Source organism: Colletotrichum costaricense (assembly GCF_030867565.1).
Source record: "Colletotrichum costaricense strain IMI 309622 chromosome Unknown Scaffold_2.1, whole genome shotgun sequence".
NCBI lineage: Eukaryota > Fungi > Ascomycota > Sordariomycetes > Glomerellales > Glomerellaceae > Colletotrichum > Colletotrichum costaricense.
In genome coordinates this window covers 1,665,027-1,686,799 of record NW_026848231.1, presented here as the reverse complement: position 1 = coordinate 1,686,799, position 21,773 = coordinate 1,665,027, and the positions used below count along the sequence as shown (strand labels likewise).

Below are 21,773 nucleotides of genomic sequence, written 5' to 3'. Positions count from 1 at the left end.
AGAAGGTTTCAAGCGCGAATTTCGAGTACCTCCATATTCGGACCAAAGAGAACTCGGACAAAGCTCGGATGCAAGCTTGGGGCAAGTATACGCAATTACCAGGCAGGCCAGCAGTGTTCACAACAAATCATCACACGAACCACCAACTTCCAAAGAACTGATTCAGCATCTTGTTGAAGGTAAACCTCGCCACGTGCATAAACAACCTGCCCAGGCTACGACTGCCGTAACAAGGAACTCCGACAACGGCTCGATGCTGCAGGTAAGGTCAGAGGTAAGGGACTCTGTGCCTACTGACCTGGAGCTTAGTGAAGGAGGATTCGTACCGGGAAACAATCAAAAAGGATGGGACAAATCCACATGTACCACGTTATAATTACTTGTACCAATAGGTGAGGACTTTTAGTTTCTTACGCAGACAGATCAGACGTCGTATCCGTACTTCAGCTTCCTATCATCCGGCTGCTCGAGTTGTATCCAGTCGTTGCCGAGAGTGCATATCATCGTCCCAGAATTCCTATGTGTTTAAAAGAGGCTGCTTCCTCAATACACGGGAAAGGGAAAAAGGGCCGGCCTAACGAAAGGTTGTCTCGAACTGGGGACCTCTCGAATTCTGAGAGTATTCCATCCGTTAAATAGGTACCTCTGCGCGCGAGCGTGTCATGGCAATTTGGCAGGCACCAAACTTTATATGATGAAAGATGCCCAAAAAAACGAACTACCCACGGCATTTTTCAGAGCCAGCCCGGCCTGCTCCTAGCCAATCGGAATGGAAAGGAACAGTCAAACCGTTCGGCTATCGACTACAACGGATGACGCTCGTTGGGGAAGCTCTGCACTTTTGCTCCCTAACAAGGTTCGACGTCCATCCACAACTTGTTTGCTTCCATGTCATTTCACCTCCGTCAAGGATGACAGAAGGAAAAGCCTGTTTTTAGTGGAAGAGATTGATGCTTTGACGCATGAATTGTTTTCAAGGAATAATAATCTAGTAGAAACCCCCTTCCGTTAAACGCCGTGAAAATTGTTTTTGTTGGTCCCACCCTTTCGCAATCCATGATGGTATCAAGCCTACATGAGGAAAGCAATCATCAAAGTCTAAAAGCTTTTTTTCATCTTTTTTACGTTTGTTCATAACATTTGGCTCTTAGTCGCTCTCGACCTCGACGCCGTCCATGGCGTTGGGGTTCACTTCGGTTACCTCGCCTGAAGCAGAGCTCCAGTACCTACGTACACATGTCAGTACTCGCAATTCTCGGGGAGCCGGCCTCGAAAGGAATGCGGGGGAACAAAAAGGGAACAAGAAACTTACGCAAGAACCTTGACCTTGAACTCGCTCAAGCAGATCCCAAACAGCTTCAACAGCCTCGTCTGCCGACTGTCGAGCACATCGCCCTCCTTGCAGACGGTGTATCCCTCGCCCTCGCCAGAGTCGTCGCCGCCGAGGCAGACGCGGCCCTTGACCATGCGCGTGGGCATACCCAGGCGTCGGAGCTCGGGCTCGATGCTGTGCTCCATGGGCACGTCGTGCTCGGCGGGCACCTCACCGCCCGTGGCGTAGACGACGCCGGCGGGGATGACGAAGTCGCGGGTGGCGACGGTTCCCGCGCGCGCGAAGTCGACGGGGGAGACGCCGTCAAAGTACTCGAGGATGGAGGCCGGGTCGCGGTTGGTGAAGATGAGGCCGACGGTGCCGGCGAGGAAGGGGGTGAGGCGCTCGATGCCGTCTGCGACGGCGGAGGAGGGGTCTTGGCCTAGGGCCTTGGCCATGAGTTTTGTCTTGCCGAAGAAGAGTCTATTAGGTGGCAGGGCAGGTCAGTTTGGTGGGTTTAGATAGGGGCGGCTCATGTATGAGCCAGTGTATTCTGCCATGGTGCACCACCATAGGTGCGGTATCACGGGTTGAGTAGACTTGGAGAGAAGCTGTAAAAAGAACGGACCTGCAGTCGTTGAGCTCGTGGCGGACCTCCTTGAGGTAGTTGTTGCGCATGTTGTTGACGCCAAAGACGAAGCAGTGCTGGTACTGCGGCACCGACTCGCGAATGTTGGAAAAGAGCTTGTCCTTTTGCTCGCGCGTCTTCTTGTTCACCTGGGTCAGGTTGACCACTCTGTTGCGCTTTGACTTGGGCATCTTGGCGGATTGTGCTGGGTTGTCGACTTAAATTAAACAATTGGCAAATATCCCCTTATTCGGCTTTCCTTGATAGTTGCAGGACGGCTCGGCGAGGTACTTCGTCGAATCCGGGAGGGTGGTTGGTGGGAATCGGCGCAAGTCAAGTCGTCGAGGTTTCGCGGTGCACCGTACAATGGGAAATATTTCTGGCCGACCGCCTTTGGCACAAAATTTCCCAAAATTTTGGCGCCCAGGTGCAGGAGGGACCACCGCCGCCGCAACTTTTTTCATGAACCCCGCAATGCGCTAGGTGGAACGATTATCCGCAGGGTCCCGACAGGGGTCACCATCAGTCACCGAGCTCACCGAGTGTAGATGGAGTGGTCAGTGCACCGGTGAAGGCAGTGTATTAGAGCCAACTCAAATTGCATTGTTCCATGAAAACGCCGGTTTCCTAACCATCCAGCGTCTCTTTCATTCAGTTCATTTATGTATATGGAAAGATCAACCATGCCATCTACTTGACTCACCAGGGTGATCTTACGCCCTGGGTACGAACGAGTCCCGCAATGCCAACTACCTCTCTACGCCAGGTACGTGTAAGTGTTGCCCTCGCGTTCCAAGTAATCCTTGTCAATCAGGCTATGAGGTGTTAGCAACGCTTCGTTCCGCCAACGATACGGAAGTCACTTACTTTTCTATTTCCTTCTTGATTTGCGCCGCATCAACTGCACCTCGGTTCTTGGTCAAGTTGATCACCTCCGCAACCAGCTCGCCGTGGCTCATCTCCTTGCGACTCTTCATGATGCGCACAATGGCTGCCTGTGTTTCGAACCGTCTGTCCTGGGCGATACGCTCGTGTGTCGCCTTGTTCTCTTCCTTGGTCTCCTTGAGCTGAATCTGGTTGATCTTAACTCGGATCTTTGGGTGTATGAATGCCTTGTTAATCGTGAACGTGTCCGTCGGGTTGACGTCCCTCCCCTTGGGACTCTTTGTAAGCACGCGAACCTGGCCGCAGGCGAGAGATTGCAATGTTCGGTTCAGTTCTTCTCCTTGCAGGTTTGTCGAGCGAGCAATCTGTTCGTAGCCGAGAAAGCCCTCGATGCCGACCTCATTGAAGAGAACGAGGATGATGGCTTGGTACGCGCTGACGAGAAGCTCCTTTGTACCCTTGGGGAATTTTGCCTTGACCGTGCAGTGCGCTAGTGCGTGCTTCCAGTTGAGCAGCCGGCCCGTGTGCTTGTTCTTGTAGTACTGGTCGAATCGCTCAATCTGCTTGGCAACATCGTCTGGCAAGTGCACCTTGACGTCGGGATATGTTGGCCAGGCCGCCTGTGACAGGATCATTACCGACAGATCGACAGGGGCTCTATCCACGCCGGTGCCTTCCGACCACTGCTTGTAGGCTTCCATTTCCTCCTTGGCCACCTCGACGTCCTTGAACATCTGCTCCAGGTTGTGAGTAAAGTTCATACCACACTCCTCGCGGAGCTTCCGCAGCATGTTACGCTCGGCATCCTGACTAGCGCTTCTACCCATGAGCAGACGGCGAGCCAAGTCTTTCTTGTAGAACGCTTCGAACGCGTCCTTGCCTTCAATGAAACGGAAGAGCTCCAGGGCCTGGTCCAATTGCCGGTCGAGCTCAGCGTCTTCGTCGCCGGCGCTGGCTATACCGCTCTGCTCTGCCGCAGCTCGGTCGATGTTATCTGACAGAAGTGTTTTCGGCAAAGCCTTGATTCCACCGCGAAGCAGCATGTCGACATACTTTGCGATCATCTCGCCAACCTTGGATGTTCCGGAGCTCCACGTCGTTGCAATGCTGCGATCGTTCATAAAGTCTCCAAAAGCGTTCCTGAGCTCGTTGACAAAGTCTTGGTCGCCGCCATAGGCGTCGCGCACAATGAGGCTTAGTGACCTCTTAAGTTCAAGAAGCCTCTGGACCATGTCGTCGCCGCGCTCCTTGTCAGCAACTATGGCAGCGCCCGTCTTCTTGATATATGTGCTCCAGGGCTGCTTGAGCTTCTTCTGTATATCGGACAGTCGCAACAAATCGTACAGGGCCTTCATGGAGTCTACCTCATGGTCGGAAAGGAGCTTGGAAAGACTCTCGCTGTTGAGAAGCTTGTCGGAATACTTGTTCACAAGGATACCGTGCGCGGCGTCGAGCAGCTGCTTCTTGGTTGTAGAGTCGAAGTTGTACTCGTTGCAGCGGTAGTCCTCCTTCTTCAGCAGCCTCTCACACGCCGAGATATACTCCTTCAGGCTTGACGCGCTCCTCTCCTCTGCGAAGTCCTCAAAGAATGTCTCTGATAACTCGATGAACCGGGGCTCGAAGTATTTGGTGTAAATGTTGAACACGTGTAGCATCATGACCGAGTCCTTGAGCAATGCCGCTTCGAACCGCTCGTCCCCTGTTCGGTCGTACGAGATCAGGTCGTACATGCCCCGTAACGCCCTGCCACCGGGCGTCTGACCATCTGGATCGTCGCGAGCCGGGAACGCCATCCTCCTGAACTGTGAAATGGTTAAGTCGTTGATGGAAAGGTAATTCTTATTCTTTAGGAGGTAGGTACGATCAAGGTAAGTGAACGTGGACCGGATCGTCATCTGTGTCGCGCGTTAATGCCAAGCCAGGGCGTAGAAATCACCTCGTAGACTCACAATCTGGCCATTCCACACCCTCCAGTGCTCGAGGACGCTCTTAAGCATGGCTACATCTGTGCTGCCAGCTCGGGACTTGATTGACCGTAGTACATCTTGGGTGAGGTGCTCCTCGCACTTTCGCCGCAAGGTCTCGTACAGCTGCAAGTCGCTGTCTTGGCCGCGCCTGCATATATCTTCCACGGCCCGAGATAGCCTCTCCAACGGTAGCTTTGGCTTGCGCCCGCTGAAGATCTCGTGCAAAGCATCGACCAATTCCTGCTCGGTCCGTTCGTAGTACTTTTCCAGCTTCTCGTTGGTCGCCGAATGTCGAAAGTTCTTGATGATCAGCTTCTTCGCGCCCGTATATGGCCGGTACGAGTTGGATTGCGTCAGGTCAATGACCTCGGGTAGCTTGCCCTTCATCTTGGTAGACATGGTATTGTGAGAGGAAGGGTCGTCGGCGCCAAACTTGAAGCGCTTCGGGCTCGGTCTGTTGGACTGCTGCTGGTGCGGGGCGACGGAACCGGAGCGCGAGACGTCGGAATCTTGGCGGGGTCTTCGGCGTAGAGGGTTATGGTTGTCGTTGACCGGCGCTACGCCGCCTGTCCTTCCCGTCGCCCGTGATGGCAAAACTCCCTCGACTGCGGGGGGTGAATTCGACGGCATGGACCGTGTGGCCCTGCAACAACTTTTGTCCAAGCTGTTACAGACGTACTATGCGCTCTCGTGGAGATGGGATGGTGTGGGCAGGGCGGGGTGGCCGGGGTGAAATCGTAGAAGGCAATCTTCTTTTGAGTGAATTGTCGGGTGTTTGCAGAGAAGCTTGTCACAGAGAGGTTGGGGAGTACAAAAGTCGTGATTGCGGGAGAGTTGTCGCGGAGTTAAACGCGGAGCTATGGACGCCATTAACAAATCACCACCACCACGGTCGTTAGCATCATCCATTTAGCACGTCCCCTTATCGTCAGTGACAGGGATTAGATAAGACATGGACCCCACCACACCTCACTTCTCGTCGTCACGTCAAACGGTCCCACCACAGTAAACACCCGATCCCATTGTCCCCGGGCACTCCACAATATGCTTCACTCAAGTCTGTACTAGTTAACAAGATTGTAACGCCTACTTACCTGCTTAATATGCCTGACATTCTTATTCTTTTTATTTTTTCTACCATTTCTGCTATTGTTGTTGTCCTCTATATATTCATTAGGGAATACTCTTTAAATAATGAATAGGGATAGGGATAATAGGCACATAGATTATAGAAAAATAGCCTGGGAGGGTACCGATAGAGCGGCAATCGGATTAACGCCCACTTGCTTGGGTAAGGTACCTACCGTATTAAAAGAAGATTACTATGGAGTCGCCTTTCCAATACAACATTTAGTAGACGTCACGATAGCGTACTTTTCGGATACCTAGTTGTGTCAGTCTTTATGCACCCCTCTTCTTGCCCTTGTACAGGCATAGAGATATAGAGGCGCAGGCGTGATCGCCTCTTCAAAACTGATCATTGAATGCATTGCAAAATCTTCGGAATGAATCTTTGATTATCTATGCATACGCTGCCCATCCCGAGTAGAGGACGGCAAGATTACTTATGTCGGTCGCTTGGTTGATCAGGTCGTTGACCGTTGCTGTTACGCTCAACGTCGTTGACAACTTCCCCCGTACCACCTCCAAAGCCCGGTTAGCCTCCGACGGCTCATTGACCTGCTGCCCCTTTTTACCCTTCCCACCGTCTTCATCACCTTCGTCGTCGTCCCTGTTGTAATCATCTCCTTGTACTTCTCTCTGTAGTTTTGCCAGGCGGACGGGAGAAATGGACCATGAGTACAAAGGATCGTAACGCAGGACGTCGAGTATCGTCATGATCGAGTAGGTCTCCTCACGCAAGGCGTGTAGTGTGAACTCGCAGCAGCGCCGGAAGACGCCCTCAGTCCCAGTGATGCCCATTCCGTCCACAATGTCTCGTGTCAGCCGGAACGGGACGAGTTCTGGCACGGGGAGGATGCGACCCATCTCGAACGCGACACCCAGGTCGATATGCACGACCTCACCCGTCTTGCTATCTAGCAGAATGTTGTGGCCGTGCCTGTCGCCGAGACCGAGCACATGGCCAAGCATTGAAATAGCTGCAGTTGTACGCGTGTATGCGAGGCGCTTGGCAAACCACTCGTCAGGATCGACAAAATTCTCCATGAAGAAGTATTTCATCACGGGATGGAACTTGTCTATGACCTTCCTATAAGCGGTAATTCGATGCTCGACAGTCTTGCCTTGCGCATTAGAAATGTCTTTTCTGCATTGAGAGCCTTTGAGGTCCTTGGGAAAGTATCTCTCGTGGGCTGGCATAAGAAAATCGTGCAATGGAATGGTATTGGGGACAAACTCGATCAGCCCAGATGCCGATGTCAGAGGAAGGACCTTGTACGTGCGGATCCCAAGGTTTCTCTGCTGTGCCGAGCGATGCAGTTTGAGAAGATCCGACACGGCCGCAAAGACCTGCTCCATGATGGCGTCTTGACGGAGATCGTCGTTGCCGCCCTTGACAAGTTGTCGGTATTTCTTGCCATCACTCCCGACTGCCGTAATGATCTTTGGCGCGCTGACTCCAGACGCAATCGACATCTGCGGGTCTAACTTTGAGATGATGGGGACATTCGAGTAGTCCATGGTCGCTGACACCTCGAGCTGCATGGTCGGGGGCGGGATCTTGTACTTGGTCAGTGCATTTTGAAGCGATTGGGCCGAGTGAACGTCCTTGAGCGCCATCTTTTGTCCAGCCTTGAACTTATTAGAATCTCGGTCGACAGCCAGGCGATGGTAGTAAGAGCTCGTCCTATCGATCGCTTGCCATATTGCCGCGACAGACTTGGCAGACTGCAGCAGCGATGCCACCTTCTCCGTGGCTTTGAGTCTTAGGACTGCCACTTGATCCTCTTTGCGGGTCTTCACCTTTGTGCCTGACCAGATCTGGTACATCCCATGGTATGGATGCTGCAGACAAATTTTGTAGACGAGCTGAATCAGGAGCTTCTGGAAAGGCGAGCTCGGTTGATCCTGTAGTCTAGAGGACAACTGATTCATCAGCGTTGCAAACTTTCTCGTGGGCGTCTTGTCGAGGTGTTTCTTGACGGCCTCATTGGTCTCTGGCTCCTCGGAACGCTCCAGCCAGAGAGCCGTGAAACGTAAGGCATCATTATTATGCTCATCAGAGGCGGTAAGTGAAAGGAGATAGTTTTCCAGGCTGAGCCGCACAAATTCGCCTCTCGTCTGCTCCATGCGACGGAGCTTTTGCTCGTCCAGTCCTAGCCATAGCCGAGCGCGATTCAGGTGACCCTGGTATCTTTGTTTGAGATGGGGATCGCGGGTGCTCGATATGAGGTCCTGAAGTTGAGAGACTTCGTCACTCTTGCCCTTCCGCAAAGTCTGCAGCCTGGCAAGATCCTGCAAACTGTCTTGGTCTTGCAACTGCTCGTCACAGAACATGGCGAATTGATGGTAGACATGCCCAGCTTGCTGTCCCTGGCTGTTCCCTTTAAGATCTTTGAGAGCGGGTTCGAGGTAATTTTTCTGGATGTCATGAGGGTTCTCCAATTTGGCTACCGACACCTGGTAGCCAATTTTCGACAGGAGATCTGAGCGGCTCACTGGAATTGTCTGCTTCTTGAGGGACGAGTCGCTATCGATACTTTGTAACATGCGAATGGAAGGGATCATTTCCCCATAGTCCCACATTGAGTTGGCTGTCTCAATCTTGATGGCGGCATCCACCTTAACGCCGAGCTCGTCGCATGTACCGATCAAGCCGACAAGTAACGTGGAGAGATTTACACACTCTTGCGTTGCTTGATGGAAGCGATATATCCCCGAGGACATCAGCATGGACCGGATCTCGATTTGTCTGGCCTCGACTGTTGACAAGGCCTGGGCGCGAAGCTTGGGCTTCTGTCTGATCAAGCTCAATGATGTCCCTCTACAAGAAAGTAGGTGGCTGACATCTTCGTACCTATGGTTTGTCAGTTTGATCGTATTCGCGCAGAGATATTCAATGAGTAGCGGCAGCGGGAGATCGGACACCCGAGCAGAAAGTGGAATGGTAAAGGCAATGATAAAGGCAATGTAGCAGGATGAAGAAAAACAGGTGGGGACCCAAGGTTTCACATACCTTCCGCGCCTCATCCACTGGCCATGTCGTTCGAACTTGCCAAGCATGTCCTCCAGCTCAGAAAAGTCAGCCACGTTGGCAATATCATCAAGCTCTGTCAAAACTGCGAGAGCGCCGAGATGCTTGCGAAGGCTGGCTGCATTCAGGCCACGATTGACAAGACTGCGCATGGTCTGGCTGAAGCCGGCATAGATGGCATTGCGCACAGAAAGCGTGTCAGTGGCTTGTTGGACATTCTGATACGCCTTGTAAATGGTTACGGCACAATTGTCGGCGGTTGATGGGACAGGGAGATTCCATAGCTCCAGTCGGCGTGCTGTCTGGAAAGTGTCCTCCATGGATGCTTCATCTCCGTCGTGGCTCTGTTGCGTCTGTAACAAGGAATGAGAGAGACCCACCAAACCCAAAGTACCGAGAGCTCTGACAAGACACTGGCTATCCACCTGTGATTCGGGGTTCCTTGTCCGAATGTGTTTGTCGTACTGGGCTCCTCGGAAGACCAAGTTCTTGGAGCCGTCCTTCTCGTAGTCCAATCGAGCCAGGAAACTTGTGAAATCGGCGGGCTGTGGGAGGCCATAGTACGCATCAGGATCGTCAATGTTCTCAAAAATCGAAAGAAGGACTTCAGCAGAATCGTCCTCACGGATCGCAGATGATCGCCTAGACGAGCGAACTGTCTGAGAGGCGGCAACCTCCGTGAACAGCAAGGCGGTCTTATACATTCCGCAACGCGAGGCGGCAGCGGCAGCGGCAGCGAAGTCGACATCGAGCCACAATGCCCGGTCCGCGATGGATGTCTCCTGAGGAATGGACTGTGTTCTGAGGTATAATATTGTGTTGATCAGCTGCTTCTGGTTCGTCCGCGCAGCATCATCCTCAATCTTGAGCCACTCTTTGGCGGCTTCCGACAAGTTGCGCTTGATGTGGGGTTGTTTGTCCAGTTGACTGTATAAGGCCAGGTGGACGATGAATGGAAATGCATCTTGGGCAAAACCTTTGACGTTCTTGAGAATTGGCACCAGCGCGCTTAGGACAATGTACTCGGAAACCGACTGCGCAAGGTAAACAGCGAGCTGCTGAACCCAATCAGAACTCTCCACATGATCCCGGAAGAAGACCTGCGAATCAGGAACAATCGGGGACAGGACAAAGTCGGAAGGAGGCGTGCGATATTGAGCCCAAGCGGAGGCCAAGCACAAGGATTCTGTCAAGATCTGCTGGGCGGCAGAGACTAACGCACCGTCCTCCTGCGCTGCTGCTTCTGATACGACTGCCCTCAAAGCCGATTCGGCCAAGCCTCCGATGGCAGATTCTTTGCTCTGTGTAAGTTGTTGCAGTAGACTCAGCAGTCCCTTCTCGGAGTCATTAGCTCCTGGTGCAATCCTGCTGTACTGTGATAGCTCGGACTCTTCCAGAAGTTCAGCTTGAATTTCTCCTGAAGCGGCGAAAGACCTGCCCATAACGCGGCCTGCCCAGGCGAGATACTCGTCACTGAGAGCTAACGCATTGCAGCTCTTCCACACAAGTCCGGTGTGCCGTAGGGCCTCCTCATCGTCGGAAATTACATCTTGACGACCTGTGGTGGGCACAGCGAAATCTCCACACAATAAACCGAGTGCTAGATTACGAGCTGCCTCGTTCAGAAGCTTCGACTCGCGTTCGCCATCCCTGAGAATCTCCATCAGCAGAGTGCTCTCGTGCGTGCCCTTCTCGGCGTTTCCTGAAGATCGGATTTTGGATGCAGACTGGGTAATCAGTCGGAATGCCTCCCGTTGCTGCTCATCGCCAAAGTTATTGGAGTCGTAGCCAGTGAGATAGGAACTGAACCATGAGTGGAAAGTCTGGGCTTTGCTCATGGTCGCCTTGAATTGACTTTCTTGGGTTGTACTTGACTGACTGGACTCGAGGAAAACTCTGAGAGATGCTAGAGTAGACAAGGCGTAACCAGCGAGAAAGGATGGGGTTTGCTCGAGATGGTAAGCCCCTTTCGTGATGAGATACCGACTCACACCAAGTGCATCGTCGGCACATTCCGAGTCCACAATGAACGGCCGGACGGACGAAAGTAGCATTTCCAGAGGATAAGCTTCCAACGCGACAGGGCCGGCAAGAGAAATCAAAACTCTGACCTTGCGCAGCACGGAGCAGGCGTGAAACGAGCCCAAGGCAGGGTGGACAGTGTTGAACATTCTCCGGGCGACCGAGACAACCAAAGCTGGTGTCCAGAGCTCTTGTAGCTCGTACTCCGTGAGGCGACACACATGGAACAGCTCTCTGGTGAGGTATTTGGCCCTAAACATGGGTTGTTGATTAGGCGGTAGGGCGGTTGTCGACTGAGATAACTGCTTCATCTCGTCCAGTGCCTCACAGGCGTATTCAAAGCTCTTGTCTCTAGAGAGATGCTTCTCGATGGGGTCTTCTTGGTCGAAAAGATCCAGCAACAAGGCAACAATGTCGGCAAAGTTCAAATAAATTTGATCGAGGAATGGTTCGTTACCCAAAAGCGTCCGAACCCACGTCTCGCCGGTTTCGAAGTTTTCGCCTTTAGAAATAGGCGTGCTGAGCTCATGTGCGATAGCGTATGCCATGATCTTTGTGAATCCTTGCGTCACCATGTCGACCAGGGAGGTACCCAGGCGCTTGGAAAGAGACTCGACGTCTTTGTAGCGATGGCGCATTATCTGCAACGCTGTCGTCTCGGTCTGCGCTTCCTGTAGAAGGCCATTAAGAGTCGGAAAGCCAAAAATCTCATATGGTATGTCCTCGATTTTGTTGATGGCTGGGCCGTTTTCGTCGTTTGCGGGGGGCGCAAGCCATGTGTATAGCAGCTGGGGGCTAAATATTCTGAATAACTCTTGAGAAGAGGACAGACAAAGGGCTTGCGAAACCGTTTCCAGGCACCGTTTGGCATACTGACTGGACTGCATGATATTCCCCGGCGTCTCGAAGATGTGATACGTGCATCTCCTGAGCAGGGTTGGCCAGCGGCATGCGAGCTGAGACAGCACAAAGAGGCGGAACGCGATGCCTTCGAGGTCTTGGGAGTTGGTAGGAAGACTGTTCAGAACGTCAAGAAAGATATCGTCATGCATCTTAAGTACGTAGGAGCCGAATACGTCCGGCAAAGCGGACCCGATGAAGAACTTGACGGGCAGCGTGCCGCTTTGCATGATTGACAGTAAAGTCGTTCGACAAGAGTCTAGGCCAAGATTGCTCCCATACTGTGGGTTGGTCCTCAAAAGCGCAAGCAGCAAGCTCGAGAGAGACATCTGCGACAGTGGGGAAAGGAGGTTATTGGGCAAATATTTGCTGACAAAGTGATGGTACAAGTCGCCGAACATCTTGGCCACGGGCTGTTGGTCGTCCTTATAGACCGGCATGAGGCTTTGCAGAATCCTCAAGCTGGTCGAGTGAGCTACTTCGCAACAGGAGTATTCGGGCTCACCCATGATGTCGCCTGTTCTTTCAACGACACCGATCGCATCTTCTTCACTGATCGGCAAGTCAGACTCGAAGAGCTCTGAGGTGAAGGTGCTACACAACATGAACTCCTTGTCAGGGAGCGACAGAAGCTGTTCCATGAACACCTTCCCGTTGTCTTTATGCATCGATGCAAAATGGTATAGACGTTGTATAGTTTCATGTATGAATGCTTCTCCATCCAGGCTCAATGAGATGTTCGAGCGGGGGACTTCGGATAGCGTAACGCTGACTCTGCTCTCCTGTGAGTCGAAATCATCGTCCACATCCATAAGATCTTGGTCCTGTCCCGAGGATTGCCGCAAGGATCTCTCTTCCACGGTTGCTGTCAGTGTCGAGATCAGCCTCAACAGTGGAGCATGTTCTTCGAGGCTGTTGATGCCCGTTGTGTTAAGTGACGGAAGCACCGGTCGTATTGTTCTCAACAGAAGCTCGAAACTTGTGTTGTCACTCGAGTTCGAAGCAGCACTTATGCTGGCCTCGGAAAGCTTGGCCAGGAGACTTTCGATATCTCGTGACTGACCCGAGTTCAAGTCGACAAGCTGGCTGGCAAGGAGGATGCCTATGATATTTGCAGAGAAGAGACTGTAAAGTCGGTCTGAAGACATGGGAGCGCCTCCCTCTGACCCCTTTCTCGCCCACGAGTCACAGAGGTCCTGCAACTCCTCGACCTTTGGGAACAGGAGCTCCAATACTAGTCTCTTTGCGGCATGAAAAGAGGCATCGTTGGCCTGGACTGATTCGGAAGTGCTCGAACGACAGCTCAGGAGGGTGCGTGGCTTCGATGCTGGTGGTGCGTCCAGCAGCAGGAGGTATCGTGTCAGGACTGCTGTGTGGTACTGTGCCTTCCACACCTCGCAAATGGACCCTCCGGTCACTGTCAAAGGTGTCGGTGTCAAAACTCGTGCGCCACAGCAAGCCCGGATCAGGTTGGCAAGTTCATTAATCGGAGCGTGGATAGAGCAGTCGCGAGCATAGCTCCAGTCGGCTTGAGAAAGGTTAGATTGGTGAATAGCTCCAGCTTGTAGAACGACGTACCTGGATTCCATCTCTGGAATATCCATCGAATAACGTGATGATTTGTTGACTGGCTTGCGTTGGGTAGCTTGACGTTTCTGAGGGACCGTAAATGAAACATGAGGGTAATGGAAGAGTCCACCAAGAGGGCTGGGCCGTTGGCGTCGGCAGTCGTGACAATGCTGTTGATGCCATCGGAAACATCGTGGTAAAGTACAAGGTTTCTTTCAAGGACAGTGTGCAAGAGTACGCTGGCGGCACGACTGGTGCTAGGAAGACCGACTGCTCGAGAAGCTACTTGCCATAGCTGTCTCCATGAGTCTGAATTATCGGCCGACTTGACCTGTGATATTGCGGAGCTTTGCATCCTTAGCTTTAGCGATCTTAGTTGTACACAGTTTAGAGGCGCCTTACCTGGAGCAAGCGAGCATAGCCCAAGATACTACCGTGGAGTCCTTATCGCCAGCAAGGCCGGCGAGATCAATAACAAGATCCGACACTTCAGCCACAGAGAAAGTGTTTAATTGAAGAAGGAAAGGCACGAGCTGCAAGGCGAGTATCCGTGCTGCCGAGTTGGGTGACTGCAGTTTTTCCTGCAAACGCGTCGCTGCAGCGTGAGTCTTGCGCTTTTTTCGCGGTTGCTCCTCTGACGACTGTGATATATCCTTGTTGCGGCTCTTCCAAATGATTCGCTCCAAGATGGCGAGGTTCTGACACAAAGCCCATCCTCGCTCTCCCTCCCGGTTGTGTATACGAAGGCCGAAGACCTCTAGTGTGAAATAGTCCTCGGGCAACCTCTGGGGGGCGAATGTGAGATCATCGAGTTGAAGCTGGGAATGTTTGGTTCGCCGCGAGTATTCCAGCCATAGGGAATCGGCGAGTCCTATTATCTCTTTGCGGGCTGTATCGTCACCCTCGAGGCATACAAGACGCTCAAGATGGAGGTGGATGATCAACATGGTTTTCAGCATCTCGTCCCGGATCGAATTGAGCATCCCGTCTTGAGATGCCGTTCGCGCCTGCCACCAATGGCTGATCAGTGGCACAAGGTCTCTGGCCAAGCTGGCAGCCCGAGAGATGTCGTTTGCTTGAATCTCGACAAAGACTTTGTTGATTGAAGCAAAGCTCAGCTGAATCACTTGGCTCAACCCAAGGTGGCGTAGCTGTAGTACCTGGATGATCGTCTCGGATAGATCAATAGATCTTTCGTGAAGCGGCGCATTTGGCGGGCGGACGAGGAGGTGGATGCAATGAATGAGGTCCTGTACGGTACCGCGATGGATTTGACCCGGCATCCTCTGGCTAGCATTGGTGCTTCTTCCAGTAGAGAAGCCCAAAGATGCCGTGCCCGGTGCTGGAGATCCCCGTGAGCCGGAGTCTCTGTCAGCATGATCGAGATATACCCGCACGGCATCGACGCAGAAGTCGACACAGTTCTTCCATCCGGCCGCATCCAGTGTAGCAAGCTGCTCGACATTCGCCTGATGGGAGAGCAGGGCGAGGATGGATTTGACATAGTCTTTCAACAGTGGCTCCACGTACGGTCCGTCCCCGGATCCAGGTGGGCAGGGTAGAGCCTGGGTGACGTGGTCGATGAGAGCAAGCATCGTCTTTCTCTTGAGCTTGCTGGCAGAAGCTCCGTGGCCAACAGCAAGCCGAAGGGCCTCGGCGCATTTGCCCAATCTGCCTCCCGCTCCTGCAGCCGTCGTCCGCTTGCCCCCGGTGTAGGTCTTCTTCTCACTGATGGCACATTTGAAGAGGATCTCAAGTATGCGATGGTAGTGCTTGTCGCGAAGGGTGGATCTACCACATTCGTCAACCAAGGCCAAGAATGGATCAGTGATAGGGGGAATTCCTTACAAACTGGCCGATTTGCCCTTTTTGTCCAGAAGATAGATCAGGTCTGCCATATGTTCAACATCTCTGGTCCTGAGCAGGCCACTGTTGTCATCAAGGAGAGACTCACCATCCAAACCAGAAGAACGCTCTCTGAGGTTGCCCCCCTCGATTAAATCTGCTGCGCTGTCAGTTGTGAAATTGCATGGCAGCAGTGTTACTAACCCAGCGCATCATTAACAGTAACGTCCCCCGTCTTGATCTTTGGAGGCGCCATTGTTGTTATATGCCATCGTCCTATGGCCTCGTCAGTGAACAACTATTCCCAAGCGAATGTAAACAGAGTTGATAGGCTCGGACACAAGATTAAACGAGGGTAGAGAGCGAGGATGAAAAGCGAGGTTGCAGTGTATGTACCTTTCTGCCTGCTGAAAAAAAAGTTTGAGTGCACCTTTTAGTGTTGAATGTCATGAGCGTGCTGTTGAGGCAGGCGTAAGCGTGGTGATTGTAGTATCAAGTAGTCGCGACGGAGCTTCAAGTGCAGCAGTGGCAGCTCACAAGTCACAATGAGCACGAGGTGATCATTTGCTGGCATGCGGCTGACTTATCAAAAAGGGTCAATGTGTCGCGCAAAGCTCAGGTATGACACTTGATGAGCTTCCAGAAAATCATTCGGTGAGACGCAGCACTTCATAGCCTGCAACGAAGCTCCTTCACAGATAGATTCCTACAGCACCTGGAGAGCTCCTTGCGCCACCTCAGGTACCTTCCTTCCTTCAGCTTGCGACTTTCCCTGGTCCCTGCTCAACTGGAAGCAAATTACGGCAGAAAGTTTCACCACCTACCCGAGGCGGATAGGTTAGGTACGTCTCTTATTGACTTCGGCGCGGAACATCTGGAGGGGCCGCGAATTTCTCTCGACACAGCAGCCGCCAATGCACCCAATTGGACACTGGAAGTCCAGGCACCCACCACCATGGACACTGACAGCACCGACCGTTCACGCGCCTACGGCAAGCCACACTTCCAAGGTTGAAGGACAAGCACCTCTCGTCGCTGCTGAGCTCCACACTAAAATTCCCGGCATCTCGAAAAGCGTCGCCCGCGCAGACCACTCACGACCGAACAAACGAGCAGATCCGGTCGCCTTTCGCCAACGCGACAGCTTCGCGGCCTCCCCTCATCTCATGACATAAACAGCTTTTTGAGGCCATGCAATAGCGCGCCCAGCACCTCAAAATGGCCGAACCGAATACCCTCGAAGCTTTGCAGGCTTTCCACCGCGACTTGGCTGCCATTCGCGATGGTCGTCCCGAAGGCGTTGATTCCTTGGACAACCCCGTTATCCAAGCCATATTCGAAAGGGAGCTCGAAAAAACATGGCAACGGCCTGCAAGAGATGAGAAGAGCCGTCAGGCTGTCAAGTCAGGTTGGTTTGAAGCTCTGTAGCTTCCCTGTTTAAACGTGTACACTGACACAGCTCCATGCGCCAGGCAAGGTTGTGATTGACGAGGAGGAATATGCCGTCAACGACGAGTTTCAGCAATTGGTCCTCAGCCTCGCCGACGAAGCCGAAATAAACGAAATCGATGCCATGCGATGCCTATTGGATTCCGAGGATGATCCCATCGCCATCGCTCGCCCACTGCTCGAATGCGCTTTGATCAGGGTTCACCAACAACGAAGATACACTCTCGACAGTATTCGACTCATGTTTGAGATTGATGCGCTGGACGACGACGAGGTTGATCCCGAGATTCTCAATGGTGTGCAGATGTATCTGTCCGCGACCATCTTTCAAAGCCTGCCAGGCGAGACGGCTTCTTCGCAAAAGAGGCTGATTCCAAAGTGCATGTCGGCGATCCAGGATGTTAGGACATGGCTCCAGAAGATTGCCGACAAACTGACGGCTGCAGCCGTACTGATCAATGGCAGAGGTGGTCAGGTACCCGAGGAGATGGAGACGATTGAGTTCTCCCGCGTCAGCCTTTACCAGCAGCACGAGCTTCTTTCAATGATCCTGTGCCGCGCAATCGAAAAGAAGGATGCTGAAGTTGGCGACTTCAAGGCGTTCCTGCAGCTATTGAGCAACGTGGACAAGTATGACATTCTTCTTGGTAAGTACGACGACTTCTGCGAACGAACTACATCCGCTGACATGGGCTGAAGCGCATTTGTTCCCCGCATTGGGTGCGTACATCACACTATATGGCTCGACCGAAGGAGTTTCGAACCTGAACATGGCGAGACAACTCAATCCGATCATCTGCCCACAGGCCGATGAGACGACCCCTTGGCGCTTGGTGTATCTTCAAGCAGCTGTCAAGGCTTGGTGGCTATCAGAGTACAGCGGGTGGTACCTTGACGACTCGCTCCTTGGTGGCCTGGAAGGTGTTGATTTGGACAAGGAGGACAGACAGAGATCCAAGCAATTCTTGGAGGCTCTGAAAGATGGTGCTTTCGACTTCATCCTCTCCATTGCCGCAGATGTCAAGACGCCAGAGTGGGTCGACCCGTCAAGAATAACGATGCGCAACTGGCTCCAACGAAAGGCGCCTCCGCTCATCTCAGACTCCATCACCTTCTCAGACGAGTTTCAGTCGTCCTTGATGCTTCAGTTGGAGGTCTTTGTTGATGCCTTCATTTCGAACCTTCCTGACGTCCTGCGGAAGCTTCGCGTGGAGGAGGACGAGCAGCGTCAGCTTAGCCAGACACACGAACAGGACCTCGACCTGGAGCGCTTCCTGGTGATCATTGCCTACGCGTACGAGGGCCGTCCCGATGCCGCAATGAATTTCTGGTCAGACCCCGATAGCAATTTGGCTGGCTTCATGCACTGGGCATCACGGAGAGCCTCGACGCCGCTAGTCAGCTCGTTCTGTGAGATGCTGCAGGCCATTTCAAGCAACGAGGATTGCGCCACGGCCGCGCATGAATTCCTTTTGGACGAAGGCCACCATGCTTCTGGCAAGATGAGGCGGTCGCAGTCCCTCACGTGGCACCAGATATTCAGAGAGCTTGTCTTCTTCTCAAACAAGATTAGAGAAAAGGCCCAGACCCCCCAAGCGCCATCAACATACCGGCCTGGCAGACCGACCAGCGACCAGGCCGAGGCAGAGCCTGAATCTACCATGATGTTGCAGTCATACTTGCGGCTCATTACCAAGCTCGCGTCCGAGAGCGAAGCCCCGAGGCAATTCCTCCTCAAGGAGCCCAGCTTCAACCTCGTCGAGATGCTCTTCCAGCTTGCAAGCAGTCCGATCCCTGCGGATTTGCGGGCCGGCACATTCATGGCCTTGCGCGCTCTTATCTCACGGAAAACCCAAGAAGAGGCCAACATTATGTGGCAGTGTCTGGAGGCCTGGATGAACGGTGCCTACATTGTGACGCCAAGCCAGCACCGATCGCCCCAGAGCTCTCCCATTGTATCCATGGACACCGTCAGCGACGACATTTGCCACGGCTTCGACGAGCCCCACGCCTTCATTCAGCTGCTGATCGCGCTCATTTCGCCTCCGGAAGACAGTAGCCCTCTAAATGATGGCTTGCCATTCCCTGAGAACCTCGGCTCGGCGAATCGCATGCCGGGCATCGAAGTCTACGTCGACACTGTCATGGGCAAGGTTTTTGCAAACAAGGCCAACGAAGTCAACGATGTGAATCAACTGAGGATGCTTCGCTTGAGCTGCCTCGAGTTTGCAGCAACCTGCTTGGCGACATTCAACGAAAACCTCATCATCATCGCCAATGAGACAAACATTCCCATTGACTCGGCAATGGCCGCAACGGACCTAGCGACCTACGTCAAGCTGCACCCCTTTGCTAGAGTCATGGAGTGGATGTTCAACGACAAGGTCATTGCTGCACTGGCCCAAACCATCCATCAAGACGCAGTAGACGTCGGCAATGCCGCGCCCACATCACCAATTATTCTGGGCATTCTCAGAGCGGTGGAAGTCATTTCCAAAGTGTTGGATCTTCAAGCAACATTCCTTGATCTTGTGCGCCCAATCATCAAAATGCAGTCAAATCACCGACGGGCTCCTGTGGCCAACGCCGCATACGCGTCCTTCGAGGACGGTTTGGTTGGTCATCTGAGCTTGGTTGTCGACCTCGGGAACTACTGTGGCCTCGGCCATCCCGAGTTGACCCTGTCTTGCCTGCGATTGCTGCAAAAGATGACTGCATCTTTCAAGATCACTTCTGCGTGGTCGTCCACGCCAGGCCGCAAGAGCCACCGCAACAAGGCCATCGTCGCGTTGGAGGCGAATGGAGAGCACGAGGCCATTGCCCGGGCTCTCGCCGCGGAGCTGATCACGCCGCTCGACCTCGCCGGACAAGCCGAGTCACCCAACTACCTCACCAAGACTTACATACTCGAGTTCTTGTCAAGCTGCTTGGCCGCAAGCCCTAATAAGCCTACCATTGCTCACCTTCTCCTCGGGTTCACCTGCGGCGTTGACACGCTCTCGATAGCGCCAGATGGCACCTTTGCCGCAAGAGATTCGCTCTTTCACAGCATGTTGAGGCTTCTTCTCGAGAGCCCTCACGGTGATGCCACTTGCATGCGTCACTGGCTCATTTCACTGAAGAGCAGATGCATGCGTATTTTGCGCGTATTGTGGACGTCGCCGCTGTCAGCTCCCTTCATCATTGACGAGTTGCGGGACAACGATATCTTGTTCCACTTCTTGCTGCGCGAGGTAGTCATCCAACCTCAACTCCTGTGGGAAGAGCACGAAATTAGCATGCCCCAGTTCCCACTAACGGAAGGAGCGCCGACGTTTATCGACTTCCTTACGTTGCGCAGCATGAGCTTGGAGTACATATCGATGGAGCTATGCAGCATTTCGCAGAGCCGAATGCCATCCCTCAAGCGACGCATCTTCGAGGCTCTCAATGGCCAGATTGTGGGCGAGAACAACGAACCCATGCCTATTCCCACAATCTTTGATTTGTACGACTTCTCACTACCAGACGGCATTTGGGACGAGACACTCCCTTCACTACAGTTTTACAAGGATCTGGATCTCAGCTCATGCCTTGAAGAAGACGACCACGGAAATCCCATATACAACGTAGAACGGGCAAAGGAAATTCTGCAACTCAAGCGCAGTGAACGAAGACACGACGGCGTCGTGCTCACGGCACAAGATTTTGCGAATCTGGAACGGGAAGAGGCGACAATCATTGAATATCTCATCTTCTCCAACCGGCAAAAGCGCATAGCGTCGCAAGGTCTGGGTGTCCTCAAGACCTGGACAAGCCTGCTCCTCGTCATGGTTGCATCGAACGAGTTCAAGGGCACCGCCGAAGCGTCTTTCTACCTACAAGCGCTTCAGGCCATCCTGCCTGGCTTGGAGGCCTCTGCGTTTGAGCGGCCAGAGGAGGCCATGGAGCTTGCCAAGTTGGCCAGGGTGCTCCTTTTCAGACTTGACTTGACCGCGAAGCCTTCCCTTGACCGCGAGAGCCAGGCGATTGGCAGCCTGGTAAGCGACAAGCTTTACCAGCTGTTCCAAATTTGCCTGCAGGCTATTGGCAAGTGGACCGGTTCATCAGATCTCAGAGCAGTGTACTACAGCATATGCTACCGGTACTTGACGGGCATGGTAGACCAGGGACTTCTCGTTGCCGGCCGCCAGAAGACGAACAAGACTATTCAGATGTACGGAGAGAGGCTTATCAACGTCATTTGCGACGATGCGTATGGCAGCGACGCGGCATGTCAAACGGCTGCCTTCATCCTGCTCAACGCGTTGGTCAACCTCGGACGACAGGAAGATGACCAGCACATTGTGGAAACACTCAACCGACTCAACTTTATTGGAATTCTCGTTGACTCGCTGCGGACCATTCTGCAGGACTGGAACGAGATCATTCAAACCGGCAACACGGCGCAAGAGACGTACGTTGCCGCAAAGTTTGCGTTGCTCTTGCAACTCGCCCAGACAAAGTCCGGTGCCAAGTACATCTTGCACGCAAACCTGTTCCGATCCATCGAGGCGTCGGGCCTGTTCGCCGCGGACCCGGAGCTCCAGATTGATCCGACAAACCCCAAGGCACTGGAGAAGCACTACGAGCTGCTCGCAAAGGTCACGCAGGTCGTCGGCGCCGCCATTGTCAGCCGCGGCTCGAGCAACGTTCTCCAGGGTCGTAGGTTCCTGACGGAGCATCGCATGTTGGTGACACACACCCTTAAGCGCAGCGCTGGTATCGGCACCGTTGAGGGACAGGGTGCGTTGGAGGAGAATATCGAGGAGTTGGCTGAGGGCTTCATGGTCTTGATTGCCGCGACCGGCTTCCTGGAGGTAAGGATTTTGCTTACATCTCGTCGAGAATTCATGACACAGTTTGCTGACTTGTTGACAGTTTGAAAATGACGTGATGCCGGAGCCAAAGAAGCAGGGCCCTGTTTTGTTCACTTAAGAACAACCGGGGTCGAGCCGCGCAAGGGGCCGTGTACGAGGCGTAATCAGTGGAAGAATTTGAGAAGAATCAAAAAAAAAGGGG

General features: G+C 53.1%; 5 protein-coding genes across 5 annotated transcripts; 2 read left to right on the top strand and 3 right to left on the bottom strand.

The window, feature by feature from the left end:
• Positions 1–1,147: 1,147 nt before the first annotated feature.
• Positions 1,148–2,131, bottom strand: CCOS01_02193 (ribosomal protein L10; the record flags this gene model as incomplete). The annotated part of the gene is made up of 3 exons (XM_060450385.1): positions 1,148–1,226; positions 1,313–1,795; positions 1,941–2,131. The coding sequence occupies 3 exons, from the start codon at positions 2,129–2,131 to the stop codon at positions 1,148–1,150; spliced, it is 753 nt and encodes a 250-aa protein (XP_060319035.1).
• Positions 2,132–2,697: 566 nt separating this feature from the next.
• CCOS01_02192 (Cullin family protein) lies at positions 2,698–5,422 on the bottom strand (the record flags this gene model as incomplete). The annotated part of the gene is made up of 3 exons (XM_060450384.1): positions 2,698–2,755; positions 2,808–4,720; positions 4,775–5,422. 3 exons carry the CDS (start codon positions 5,420–5,422, stop codon positions 2,698–2,700), a joined length of 2,619 nt encoding a protein of 872 aa, XP_060319034.1.
• An 891-nt stretch (positions 5,423–6,313) lies between these two features.
• On the bottom strand, positions 6,314–15,540 carry CCOS01_02191 (phosphatidylinositol 3; the record flags this gene model as incomplete). Its single annotated transcript, XM_060450383.1, has 7 exons — positions 6,314–8,771; positions 8,931–13,398; positions 13,449–13,786; positions 13,842–15,230; positions 15,288–15,330; positions 15,394–15,441; positions 15,489–15,540. The coding sequence occupies 7 exons, from the start codon at positions 15,538–15,540 to the stop codon at positions 6,314–6,316; spliced, it is 8,796 nt and encodes a 2,931-aa protein (XP_060319033.1).
• A 658-nt stretch (positions 15,541–16,198) lies between these two features.
• Positions 16,199–16,459, top strand: CCOS01_02190 (uncharacterized protein; the record flags this gene model as incomplete). Its single annotated transcript, XM_060450382.1, has 1 exon — positions 16,199–16,459. One exon carries the CDS (start codon positions 16,199–16,201, stop codon positions 16,457–16,459), a length of 261 nt encoding a protein of 86 aa, XP_060319032.1.
• Positions 16,460–16,502: 43 nt separating this feature from the next.
• CCOS01_02189 (uncharacterized protein) lies at positions 16,503–21,689 on the top strand (the record flags this gene model as incomplete). Its single annotated transcript, XM_060450381.1, has 4 exons — positions 16,503–16,692; positions 16,757–17,380; positions 17,433–21,571; positions 21,633–21,689. The coding sequence occupies 4 exons, from the start codon at positions 16,503–16,505 to the stop codon at positions 21,687–21,689; spliced, it is 5,010 nt and encodes a 1,669-aa protein (XP_060319031.1).
• Positions 21,690–21,773: the final 84 nt, after the last annotated feature.